Below are 13,471 nucleotides of genomic sequence, written 5' to 3' on the forward strand. Positions count from 1 at the left end.
TTTTAATTACTCTGCAGTTGTTAAAAACCTACTCTATAAACAGACCGACTTGGGTTTTCAATCCTTCTAGGATCTCTTATTCTTGTTGTGTGAGGGGGCAAATTAATCTCTTCAAAGCTCAGCTGCTTCTAGTGTGGAAAGGGGGCCAGAAGATAACGACAGGCTCCTCTCCAGCAGGAGTGGGCATGTGTTCGATACAATGCCGAGTAAAGCTGCTTTCTGGCATGTGTTAGTTTCTTTAAATTTTAGAGGTCTTTATTATTTTTATTATCTTACTGCCTTTTTCTTTACTAATTAAAAAAATTACTGTAACAGTTTGTATTTTTAGAGTTTTAGAATATGTGTTTGACTAAAGACAAACTGTCATTCATCCCAGGTTCCATCAAAAGGAAGAGGACGAACTTTTAGTGTGAGTCAAACTTGGCACAGGATATTTCTTATATAAATATTTCCTCTGGAAATGAAAATAGGAGAAAAGATCCCCTGTGGACTCAATTTACTCCTAATCTTCGTTTTAGTAACCCTTTCTCTTTCCTAAGTAACTCCTAATGATCCAGTAATGCATTATAGTGACAGATCCTGCCGGAGAACGTGTCCTCCCTGGGCCTGACATTTTCCTTAATGGTAATTCTGACTAGTTAAGGTAAACAGTGTGAGATGTTTGGCATGTTTCCGTCCACAAATGGCAGTGTGTGTGTGAGGGGGAAGGAAAATGTGGAAAGCATTGTGAAAATGGCAGGCTCATGCTGTGTAGTACTGTGGAAGGGATTGAGTAAAATAGCCAGAAACTCTTACCAATGGGACAGTTGATAAATTGAAGGCATTTCTTGATTGTTCTTTAGATTAACATCCTGGAAGCTTTCAGATTTAAAGAGCAAAGTTTTATATCATAAAAACAACAGAGAGACATGCTAAGATACTCGGAACTGGATAGCAAAGGTGATTTTGTGGCTCTCCCTTTAAGACTAAGTTGATTTACTTTAGTAGTTAAATACTTGTGTGCTCTCTACCTGAAAACAGCCTTGGAAATTGTCTGTCTTAGGATCATGAGTTTAAAGATGAGAAATAGGGTCTGGCTTGGTACTGCCCTTCATAGCTTCCAATACTGTTTCATTTCATGCAACACTTGATCTCTTGGCATCCCTAACACATTTACAGAATTCATTTTGGAAGGTACATTGAAGTCACAGACAGGCCTCCTGAATTCCCCTCTAAATTGAAAAAGAAGTTTTATATATTGTGTGGCTCATGAATTAAGACCCCTTGCTCTGAGTGACAGTTTGGAGAAGCCCGTTGTACAGTATTTTGCTCGAAAGTATCTGAAGTGGGTATGTGATTGATTTGCTGACAGACCATCTCTGAAAGCAGTTCTAATGATGGACTTATAATTGATTGCATCCATCATTGAGAACCTAAAATACCCCCTCCCTAAATTAAAAAAGATAAATGAAATAAACTAGGCTGAATGTATAAGCTGACAAATCTGAGGGAATTTAATGAAACTCTAAATTACCACAGGGAGCAGATAAGAGAAAAAGGTTTCTTTATTATAATACTAAATTAAAAAAAATTATCCAAGAAAGATAATGGAGGAAACAAAGATTTGTGGCCCATGTATCAAACTGAGTTATTGAAAGATTTTTAATAACCGTACCTATCTCATTGTCTGGTTATTGTTGATTCCTATCAATCTTGTTGGTGCTGTTTGAAGAATAGTGAATGCAGGCACTGTCTTGTAGTGTAGCTTAGGTTACTGCTGTTGTAACAGATTTTAGAATTAACATGACTTTATCCCTAGGCTGCTGGAGCTTCTGTTACAATTTTAGGCCATTCACATGAACTCTTTAGAAGGTGGTTCCTTAGTGAGACAAATTTTATCCCTTAGTATGCTTCAGCCACATGTGAAAGAAGGCCATCTAGAGTGATTAAACAATGCTATTTATTATCTCTCCTAACAAGAAGTCTTGAGGAGAGAGCAGCTCCAGGGATGACTCCATGAGGCCCATGACACAGCTGCAGTGACATTTACCTTGCCTTTTGCTTCCACAGATGACAGAGTGTCTGAGAATCTCAGTTCTATGTGTCAGTGTCCTGGACTGGAGAAGGGACCTTTCTTTAGATGTTCTGTAGGTTTTATTAATCAAAATTGTAAGAAGAATGGACCTGTTAGGGATTATCATGATTCTTACAAATCAAGAACTACCCAGCTTCCTTCCATATCCATGCCCACCTGCTGTCTGATTAAAATAATTTCAGGGGTCAAGAGAATAGATGAAGAATGGACTCTGGCTAGGGATCCTGTGCATGTAGTAGGTGGGTGTTGGAATGAACTTTGAAGGTCATTTCATATTTTCTGGTAACTCTCATCATTTCCTTGTTTGTGGTATGAATGTACTAGTTAGTGTATTGACTGGATACTGTTCTTCAGATTGTTGCTTTGAAGTTTGACACAGCTTTATAATTTCTGTTTTCACCAGGACTCTGTCTACCAGCGATGATGTTGAAGACAGAGAAAATGAGAAAGGTCGCCTTGAAGAAGCCTATGAGAAGTGCGACCGTGACCTGGATGAATTGATTGTTCAACACTACACAGAATTGACAACAGCCATTCGCACTTACCAGAGCATCACAGAGCGCATCACTAACTCGCGGAATAAAATCAAGCAGGTGAACCTCCTTTCTTCCTGTCTGGCAGTGGTCACCTTCCCTTCCAGGTGTGGTTTAGAGCAGTGCCACAGTCGTGTCTAATGGTCCTTGACCATAAAGACTGTTTCTGGAAGTTTGAAAGCTATTGTTTTTCTGGGTACCTTGCCTTTAGTGCCTAAAGGACAAAGTGAATTTCTAAGAGATGCTTTTATATTTGGCCAAAGAGCTGATCTGCTTAAAAAAAAAAAAAGAAAGAAAGAAAGAAGGCTACATATCATCACATCATTTTTGTACTTCTTAGCTATGTATTTTTATTTTTTTAGTGTGTGTGTGGTATGCATGCATCCACATATGCATATGCTTCTGTTATCTCAACAGATTTAAAATGTGAACTTGGGGCTCCCTGAATCTAAAGACTTTACTGGCATTTTTAATTTTTTTTTATTTTCCCTCAGTATTTTTCAAGTAATGCCTTTTACCTTTAAAATAAATATGAGACATTGCAGAACCCTAACATGTCCGATTCTGAGAGGGCTAGAGATCTCTGCTATGTAATGTTGGGGTGAGGCATGCAGAGCAACATGCTTGGTCTCCTTTTTGTCAACTGCCTCTCAATCTTCTCTGGTCAATTATACCCTCTGTAGACTGTGGTTTGGGCTTTGCTTTCTGGGCTGTGAGATGTAGAGGTCTCCTAGCTGCTTCTTACCCAGGAATAGCTGTGCTGATGGCATTGTTACACTCTTTCTTGTCCTCCAGACCTTTTATTATGATTTTGTAAGCAGTGTATGTATTAGAATTTGCAGACACTATGGTTGTAGTTTCAGCCTCTAATCTTAGAGTCCAGCTCTGGAACCAGTAAGCTTTTGTCTTTTCTGAGGCGATCTCTTTGCATTTTAAAAATAACCTGCCAATTTTGAAAGGAGTACCATAACTCTTAGTCTTTAGATGTGGTAGTTTCCTCCTGTGGATTTTATCTGTGAAACTGGATGACACTATAGATGAGTTGCTCTTACGTAAAACAAACTCTAGTCCGTTTTGACACAGTATAGTAAGCTCAAGGGAGGCCAGGAAATGGATGTCTAGCACTGCTGACCTGACTTTCCTTGGGTAATCACAGGAAGGGTGAAGGGGCCGCTGGTTAGTTTGGCTGACTGGAAGGACTTTGTCCTAATCTCCAGGGAGGAGTCAGCAGTCATTACTCTGTTCCTGACAATAGCATCATTGCTGCAACAGAATGTGTCTGCTTGGTCTTGGTGCTGAAAACAAGGGCCTCATCTTGAGGGTCTTACATTTGTTCTAGAAGCGACACTATTCGATTTACCATTCTTAATTTCAGTATACTAAAGTCAGAGTGAAAGAAATAAAACAAAAGAAGCCTTTGTTATACCAGTTTGCCAGGAAAGTAAATGTCACTTGATTCAGTGTTAGGAATTAGTGCCAGTATTTGGACAAGAAGTGCAGGATGAAAGCTGTGCAAAAAACACCTTAATAATTGATTAATAAGCCAAGAAAAATGCTGGAAAATGAAAGTAAATTTGTATTCTATATTTTGATAATTTTGTACCATAAGCAGCTATTTTTTTTTAATGACCAAAGAAGCAGTAATGTTGCTCCACTCATCTTTCCGTGCCATTTTCCCCTGCACTGCAGGTTATATATCACGTGTGGGTATACATTTGTGTCAGGTGAAGCTGGGTGAGTCGGCTCTCATCAGGCTGCGTTATTCTAGAGACACACAGGAAGTTGAGAATACTCAGCTCTTACGTGAACTTTCCTTTCTGTTCTCTAGCAAAGGAATATAAAGACGATTGAGTCCATTAATATTTCTCCTGAGTGCCAGCCATTCTCTTGGTTCTGCTTCAGGTGCTGGTGGATATAAAAGTGGAAGACACCAATCCCTGTCCTCATGGAGCTTACATGAGGATAGGGTAGAACAAAAGCAACAGATAGATTATTCCAGCTTCTGTTTAGTCTCTTTATCTTGAGTGTCTGCCTTGTGCAGAGATTGTTGTTCTAGGCTCTGGAGTGTAGAAGTGAAATATTTCTGTCTAGAGAGTTTAAGTTTTAGTTTACATTCTCATCAGAATAAACAGACCACGTGGCAATAAAAGAAAAGAAAAAAGCAAGCAAGGACAAATTAGGGATTTGCTCTTTTAACAAGGTTAGTCAGGGAAAGCTAGTGTCTGAAGAGGATGAGGAGAGAGTCTGTAAGGAGACTTTGAAGAAGGAGGGAGAGCAGGTGCCATGATCCTGAGACAGTAAAGGACTGGTAAGGTGACCGCACAGTGAGGAGTCAGGAAAGTGATGTGAGACAAATGAAAGAACTGGTGTATGAGGTGTGGCAGAGGGAGCTTGGTGTCATAGGGTATGGCAGGTCATCAGAAGAACTCCAATTTTAATGAATGCACTGATGTACACTTGGCTCATGTGTCTGATGATTTTACAATGTGCACTATGCTTAATTTTAGCCTTTTAGAAGTGGTCAGGTTTTAAACATAGGAACAACATAATGTGACTAACATTTAAAGACATACTGTACCTGATGATATAGGAATATATTTTAAGGGAGAACAAGTCAGATAAAAATGTGTTCTTTTTTTAAAATTGCTCTTATTGAGCTATTTATTTTTCTCCACTCCCCTCTTTTCCTCCCCACTCCACTTCTACCCTCTCCCATAATCCCCACAGTCCCAATTTACTCAGGAGATCTTGTCTTTTTTGACTTTCTGTGTAGATTAGATCCATGTATGTTTCTCTTAGGGTCCTCATTGTTGTTTAGGTTCTCTGGGATTGTGAATTTAGGCTGGTTTTTCTTTAATTTATATCTAAAAGCCACTTATGAGTGAGTACATATGATATTTGTCTTTCTAGGTCTGGGTTACCTCACTCAGTATGATGTTTTCTAGATCATCCATTTGCTTGCAAATTTCAAGATGTCATTGTTTTTTTAATTCCTCTGTGTTTTACTCCATTGTGTAAATGTACCACATTTTCTATATCTATTCTTTGGTCAGGGGGCATTTAGGTTGCTTTTAAGGTTCTGGCTATGACAAATAATGCTGCTATGAACATAGTCTAGCACATGTCCTTGTGTTATGATTGAGCATCCTTTGGATATATACTCAAAAGTGGTATTGCTGGGTATTGAGGAAGGTTGTTTCCTAATTTTCTGAGAAATCACCATACGGACATCCAAAGGGGCTGTACCAGCTTGCACTCCCACCAGCAATGCAGGAGTGTTCCCTTTACCCCACATCATCTCCAGAATAAGTTGTCATCAGTGTTTTTGATCTTGGCCATTCTTACAGGTGTAAGATGGAATCTCAGTGTTGTTTTGATTTGCATTTCTCTGTTGACTAAGGATGTTGAGCATTTCCTTAAGTGTCTTTTAGCTGTTTTAGATTCCTCTGTTGAGAGTTCTCTATTTAGGTCTATACTCCATTTTTCTTTTTATTGGATTATGTGATCTTTTGGTGTCCAATTTCTTGAGTTCTTTGTATATTTGGAGATCAGCCCTCTGTCTGATATGGGGTTGATAAAGATATTTTCCCATTCTGAAGTCTTGTTTTGTCCTGTTTACCATGTTGTTTGCTTTACAGAAGTTTCTCAGTTTCAGGAGGTTTCATTTATTAATTGTTTCTCTCAGTGTTGGGCTATTGGATTATATTTAGGAAGTGGTCTTCTGTACCTATGAGTTCAAGTGTATTTCCCACTTTCTCTTCTATGAGGTTCAGTGGTTTCAGTGCAGATTTCTTCAAAAATATTAAGTAGTCTGTCTGATGTCTATCATAGGAGGGTAGGAAGAGGAGAACATAACATACACTTAGCTTTCTTGTATACAGACACAACATTTTACTTGTTATTGGATGTTTTTTTGGTATTAGATCTAATACTAAAAACCTGCTTTTCTTTACTATAACTAGAAATAACTATGAATAATTATTCAAGGGATACTGTTAGGGGCCCCATTATTTAGGAATGAAACATTTATTACTTAACATTTACCCAAAATGACTTTTGACTTTTCTATGAGAGTATACCTTGAAAGGTAGTATTAGGATGAAGAATAGCCTTAATTAATACAAAGAACGTCATAGGAGAACAGTGTGGTGTTTGCAAGATGTTATTTACAGCCTAAATGTTAGTGAAAATTCTTAATGTTTGTATGAAAAAGGAAAGAAAGTCTCAAGTCTCCAGGAATGGGCATGCTAAACAGTCGCCAGTAACAAGAGCTGTAATTTAAATGCTGAACAGTAGTCTTAAGTAGTTGTGGGAACCACGAGGTAGTCTTTCCTTAACTTCAAGGGTTTCTTGATCTATGTCTGCATCTAGCAGCTAAAAAGGAATAAATTGCCCTTGGAATGAATTGTGGGGAGGTTTTCTGATAATTTAAGCCTGAGAATGGAAGTTAAAACAGACTAAAGGGGAATCACGGAAAATGAAAATGTGAGGGTAGTTTAAACATGACTGTTGTTTCTCAAGTTTATTGTTTCTGTGAACTTTTTATAAACTTTTTATAAAGTCTCTATGGGGCAGACTCGGGCCCTTATCACAGGCACACGCATATGCAGACACTTGATGTAGATTTACTTCCATTGCCACAAAAGGGAAAGAACAGTCTTGTGTGTTTGTAAACTAAGTGATATCGATATATTGATATTTAGTGACCATTTCCTGCTCAAGAGAGAACTTTTTAGGTTCTTTCTGGTGTGCAGGTGTCCTAAGATGCTTGCACATGTGCTGTGCTTTATTATGGGGGGTAGCACACTCAGAGGAATTTTCCTTCCTTATGTCTCTTGATTTGAGTTCAGTACTTTTCTGCTTTTGTGTCTTGAAGATTGCGGCCTTCCTGTGTTTCCCCGGCAGCTATCTATCAGCCCCTCTTAAGTGTGTCTCAGCTATTTCTCTGTCTCTGCTATTCCTCTTACAAAAGCTGAGGCAGGTTTGTATTTCTTAAAGTGTGAGTTAGTTTTCCTCATTCCTTTGTTTGATCCAAGGTTGGGTTAAAAAAATTACTACTTCTCTGCCACCTGTATCAGCTCACATTTCTGTTTTCAGCAGCCTCTTGAGCCCTGCTTTTATTTTCTTCTGGTCTCTAATTAGAGTGACTTACAGTTCTGTATATTGAGCCTGAAGTTCTTGATGCTGCTGAACACATGATTTGGAGCAAATGTCAAGTTACTGTAATGCTGAGGAGGCAAAACATGATGCCATGATTTTAACAACTTGGCTTTCCATGGATTTATTTATGAATGAAGCAGGGTAATAGAAATTTTCAATAGTAATTATCCCTATAAATTAAATGTAACAGGATGACAATACTGTTATCATATTTATAAAAATAGAATATGGATTTGAGAAATAAGTGTTCATGTGGGTTTGATACTTTCTTGATAGTCTATGTTTTACATCCCCAATTAAAAGGAACTTGTTTACGTTTATTAGTTGACAAATAAAAATTTTGTACATTTATGGATGTACCATGGTATTTTGGAATATAAACACATTGTGGAATGGTGAAATCAAGTTAATATGTGCATCACCTTACCTAGATACCCTTTCTATGTAAAACTAAGTAAAGCTACTTGCAGTATTTCTTAGCGATTTTAAGGTATAAAACATATTGCTATTAACTTCAGTTAGCATGTTGTATGACAGATCTCTTGGGTTTACTCCTTTTATCTAATTAAGAATTTGTACCCTGTGGCTAACATCTCTTCAGTCTCTTCGTCTGATATCTGTCATTTTCTTTTCTTCTGAGTTTGACTTTTAAAATTGTCATATGTAAGTGGGTTCATGAGGTATTTTCTTTATATACTTGGCTTCTCTCTCTCAGCATGATGTCTTTCAGCTTCATCCATGTAGTTGCAAATGTCAGGATTTCCTTCCTTTTAGAAGATGTCATACATTTTTTAAAAAGATGAGTGTTGTGCATATGTGCATTATTATCTTTATTCATTTGTCTGTTGGGCACTTATATTGGTTCTGTGTCTAGGTTTTTGTGAGTAACATTGTATGAACATGGTAGTGCAGATGTCTCTTTGACATACTGATTTTGTTTCCTTTAGATGTACAGATGTTCCTTGATTTATGGTTGGATTATATCTAAGTACTCCTATCATAATTGAAAATGCCACAAACTAAAAAGTACACTTAATATATCTTGTTCATTATCTTCCCAGCTTGGCTGTAGTGCACTGTGAAGTGTCCTTTGTTTACTCTCCTGATTGTGTGGCTCTCTGGGAGCTGTAGCTTGTTGCTGCTGCCCAGCATTGTTATAGAGTATCATACAACATAATGCTAACCTGGAAAATGATCACAATTTAAGGGACTGCTCCTATTGAATAGGTTCCCCTTTTTTCTCATTGTGAAGTTGACATCATGAGTTGGAAACTATCTGAATGGCCAGAAGTGGGATTTTTGGTTCATACTGTTGTTTTATTTATTATTTTAATCAGGAACCTCCATATTCTTTTCTTTCTTTTCCTCTCCCTCTCTCCCTCCGCCCTTCCTCCGTCTGTCCCTCCTTCCCTCCATACTTTCCTTCCTTTTGTACTGTCATCATCATCATTATTATTTTTGTTTGAGACAGCCAGTCTGTCTATGTAGCTGTGCTAGAGCTCATTATGTAGATCACAGTGTCCTCAGACTCACAGAGATCTGCCTGCCTCTGCCTCACCAATGCTAGGATTAAAGGTCTGTCCCTTACCCTGGCTTTTTATTATTTCCTTTAATGGTTTATTCCTTATCTTCATTGAAATTTAATTTTCAAGCAGTAATATACATGCATTTTGTTATATGTCAATGAATTTACTGTTTATATATTTGAATTTGTTACTATTATATCAGAGCATTGACCCCTGCTATGTAGCCCAGGCTAACTTTAAACTTGGCTATTGTTGTTCAGACTAGCTTCAAACTTATGCTCCTTCTGCTTTAGCTTTCCTAATACTTTGGTTATACAATGTGCACTGCCATGTGTGGCCTTCTGCTTCTTATAGTTAGTTCTCATCCACATATTGCTGTGTACAACTGCTGATAGAAAATCTGTCACTGGATTAGGCTTGCCTGCTGGAGAACTCATAACATGTCCTTATGACAACTGGCTTCTTTTCTTATCACACAGTTTTGATATTCTCCATGTTTTTCTTTTTTTTGTGGCTGACTGACTCCATTTCCCAGTTTTCATGATTTTCTAATCTAAAGTAAGAGACACAGGATAGTTTGGTGGTATGGTGTATTGAAAGAAAATGGCCTCCAAAGCGAGGCACTTTTAGGAAGTGTGAGCTTGGTAGGAAGAAATGTGTCACTGTTGTGGAGGGCTTTGAGGTCTCCTTTACTCAAGCTATATCGAGTGAGACTGTTCACTTCTGTTGCCTGCTTGATCAAGATGTAGCTCCTCCTCCACTCTCAGCTCCTTCTCCAGCACCATGTCTGCCTACATGCCACCATGACCTACTGTGATGATAATGGATTGAAACTGTAAGCCACCCAATTAAATTTTTTCTTTATAAGAGTTCCCATGGTCATAGGATATATCTCCACAGCAATAGAAACCATAACTAAGACAGGTAAAAAAATTTCTTGTACTTTCTTATATCTTTTACCATGCTAGTTCAGTGTAGGGAATAATCTTGGTGGTGTTCATTTTATGTATGACCCAATTATGTTTTCCTGCCATTCTACCTTATTTTCACTTTAGTTTCTATGTAGTGAGTAAAAGTGGGGAAGTGGTCCAATTGTATGTGTATATGCTACTATTAAATTCCATAATGGCCTTTTCCATAGGAATTTGCTAAGCTTGACTGACACTTTGTGAGTTTATCCCCCACCTTTGATTAAGAGCCCAGGTGGGTATTCTGACCAAATATATATTTTACCTACTTTCATGGGAAAGACCAGACTTGTAGAATTAAGGTCATAGGAGAATATCAGAAATCAAATTCTAACAGGTTTTTAAAATGTAATAAGATTAATAACAACTATGTAGATCAAGAATACAGGGAATTTATGAGTGACCTTGAGAGATATTTGAGTCAAAACCAGAAATAATGATTAAAACAAGGCTTCTCTCACCTTGTCTTTGCCAGGTCCCAAGTCCAGCCATGTAAGGCCAGAACTTGCTAGAGTTCCCTCCTTGAACATTGGCATGTCTGATAGTGTGTTCATACTGTTCTTGACTTTTCTGTTTCAGAAACTGTGTATTGACATCTGCCACATATGAAGTCGATTTAGTCCTTCCCTCTCCCGACACATTTTCCTCCTTCCTCTTGTCTAAAAACAATAGATATTCCTGTTTTGGTTAAGCTATCTGGGCCTCTTTATTGTAATTATGTAAGTATTCACATCTAAGCCATTGCATGGTTATGTTTTCTTCTGTGTAGTTTGTTGCTGCCATTGTTCTCCCTAGGGCAATGAGGGTGACTTTGTAGCCTTCTTTTGTGGAGGAAATCCCCTTTGCCATTTCATCTGGGCTCTTGTATTGACGGAGCAGCATTTCGCAGGAGGTTGCTGATTCTGTCCATGCAATGTTTATTTTGTGAGTGCTTGCATGTCTGAAAATGTCATTATGCTTTTTTCATATTCAATTGATAACTTTCTGGGAAATAATTCTCTCTCAGAATTTTGAAGAGATAGTATCCCTTTGTCTAATCCACCAACTTCTGTCTAGCCCTGATGCTTTCTTTCAAAATCTTTTAGGTTTTCATTTCATATCCTACCACTTCTTGCTGTCATTTCCTCCTGTCTGTCTATTGCTCTATCCCTCTCATTTCCCCCTTACCTTTCCTGTGTCACTCCTTTCCCCCTCTTCCTCTAAGAAGGGTCTCCAAGGCTAGACTGCCATCTACTTCTTGTCTGCTTGACACAGTCTCTTCCCATTTTGTTGTCTTCATCACTTCATGTGGTTTCTCAGTTTGGGAAACCATACTCTTTGCACTAGGAATTTTTATTTGTTTAAATTTTATTAATACTTTTCTTTGTTATATTATAAAAATAATTTTTCTTTCCTTTAGGCTTCTTTGTTAACTATTGAACACCAGTTCAATCTTCTAACTTAAAAATCTTACTCATGTGCACACACCCACACACTTGGAGTATCTTAACTTTTTTATTCATTATCAATTTTATATCATTCTTAAAATTTCTAAGAGTTTTTCATTTTCTAAATTGTCATGTTCTGTTTTGTTTCTTTGATGTAATAGCTTTTCTTATTTTTCACTAAGTATGTTAATTGTAGTTAAAAAACTATTTTCTGTATAGTTTATTAGTCCCTTCCTTTTATTCTGATTCTTGTCAATCCTTTTGTTTTTTAATATTTAATTAAACTAGAATTTTTATTCCTCCTTCTCCTTCCTACCCCTCCCATGTGTAACATTCCCCTTCTGAAATCATAGCCAGCCTCCTTTTTTTCTTTAGGCATTGTTGCTATATATGCATATAAATATATCAATATATCAGTACAACCTGTTGAATATGTTCAGTTGTTGCCTTATGTATATGGCCAAAGGACTTGTCTTGCTAGGATTTTCTTTGGTTGCCTGATGATCCTTGGCTGCCATTTGTATGCAAGGGAGTTAATTGGAAGCTTAAAGCAAATTGAGGGCCTGGACTCCCAGTTTCTTCAGTGAAAAGTCAGGTGCCTTTAAACTTGAACCAGATCACTTTTGAGAGGGAATGCCCTTACTTTCTCTGGTTGGTGCTAGAGGGAAGCTGTCATTGTTATTAGCTTGAATCATTGACCTTGCTAAGGGCCCAGAGGCCCTAAGGATCTTGCTAATAGGCTTCCCTTAGACTACATCCTCTTGTTTTTCTTTGGTACTTCTCACCCTGCCTTCAGCCATACCTACCATTCCTTGACTCATATCCTTTCCAGTTTCTCAGCATTGACAATTGCTGACAGAAGTACTCTACTCAACTGCCCATGTGGCTTGATGGGATGTTGGTCCTTAAGATATTCTTGTGGGGAGTCTGAATTGCTTAGGCTTTCCATGTTCTGCTGCTTCCCTTCAGTGTAGCCAGCACACTCCAGAAACACTCAGGCTTCCATGGTCTGCTAGCTTCCACCATCCACCTCTGGCTAGCTTCTGGAACTGTATTGTGATTTTCTTTTTACTCTTCCCTCCTCAGTTCTTTTTTCTCGACGTCATGTTTATAAAGAATCTCTTTGCTTTTACCATAGTAGAATTGCAAAAAGCAATGGTGAGAACAAGTACCATTTCTGTCAGATTTTATCTATCCCTGCCATGGAGTCATACCACCATGCTTCTCAAAGGACATCACAAATTCCTCTTATCCATGACTACCTTCTTTACGTGAGAGTTATATAGAAAACTGACTTAGACGTTATAAAATTATAAAATCAGATTAGTTGTTTTCTCAAGAGACCTTCTGGCCTTAGCAATCTATTTTCACTTTTTCTATGCTTTTTAGACAAATACTGAATTTCATTTTACAGTAATCAAAAGCTCAGTGTCAATAGTATGTTCATTCTCAAAATATTCTCATTGAAGAGAAATCTGGTTTTTCAGGAGAAATAGACATTCAGACTCTAGGGTGATACACAAGCCTCACACTCTTGGCAGTTTGGATCATATAGGTGTACATGGCTGTCAGAATGTACCAAGTCTACACTGGAGTTAAAGTCACCTCCGGGGAAATACAGACAAAACTAAACAAATGTTGAGCTCCAAATAGAAGCATATGCGAGGACTGTCAACGGTGTTTGAAAGCAGTTATATAATTTATTGAATGAATTAAAAAATCCCCTCGCAGAAACCCAAGTATGGCAACATATGCTTCAGTCCTAGTGCTTGGGGGCAGGAGG

The 13,471-nt window shown here is 37.9% G+C and overlaps 1 protein-coding gene across 3 annotated transcripts in view; it reads left to right on the forward strand.

Moving 5' to 3' along the window:
* Exoc4 (exocyst complex component 4) overlaps positions 1-13,471 on the forward strand; it is a 739,210-nt gene that overhangs the window by 14,271 nt on the left and 711,468 nt on the right. For all 3 annotated transcript variants that reach the window (XM_050147958.1, XM_050147959.1, XM_050147960.1), the window contains exon 2: positions 2,478-2,667. In XM_050147958.1, coding sequence (XP_050003915.1) covers positions 2,478-2,667 — 190 coding nt within the window. The remainder of the gene's footprint in view (positions 1-2,477; positions 2,668-13,471) is intronic.

Source organism: Alexandromys fortis, unplaced genomic scaffold, assembly GCF_014885135.2.
Source record: "Alexandromys fortis isolate MF-2015 unplaced genomic scaffold, M_Fortis_MF-2015_v1.1 scaffold_57, whole genome shotgun sequence".
Classification (NCBI taxonomy): domain Eukaryota; kingdom Metazoa; phylum Chordata; class Mammalia; order Rodentia; family Cricetidae; genus Alexandromys; species Alexandromys fortis.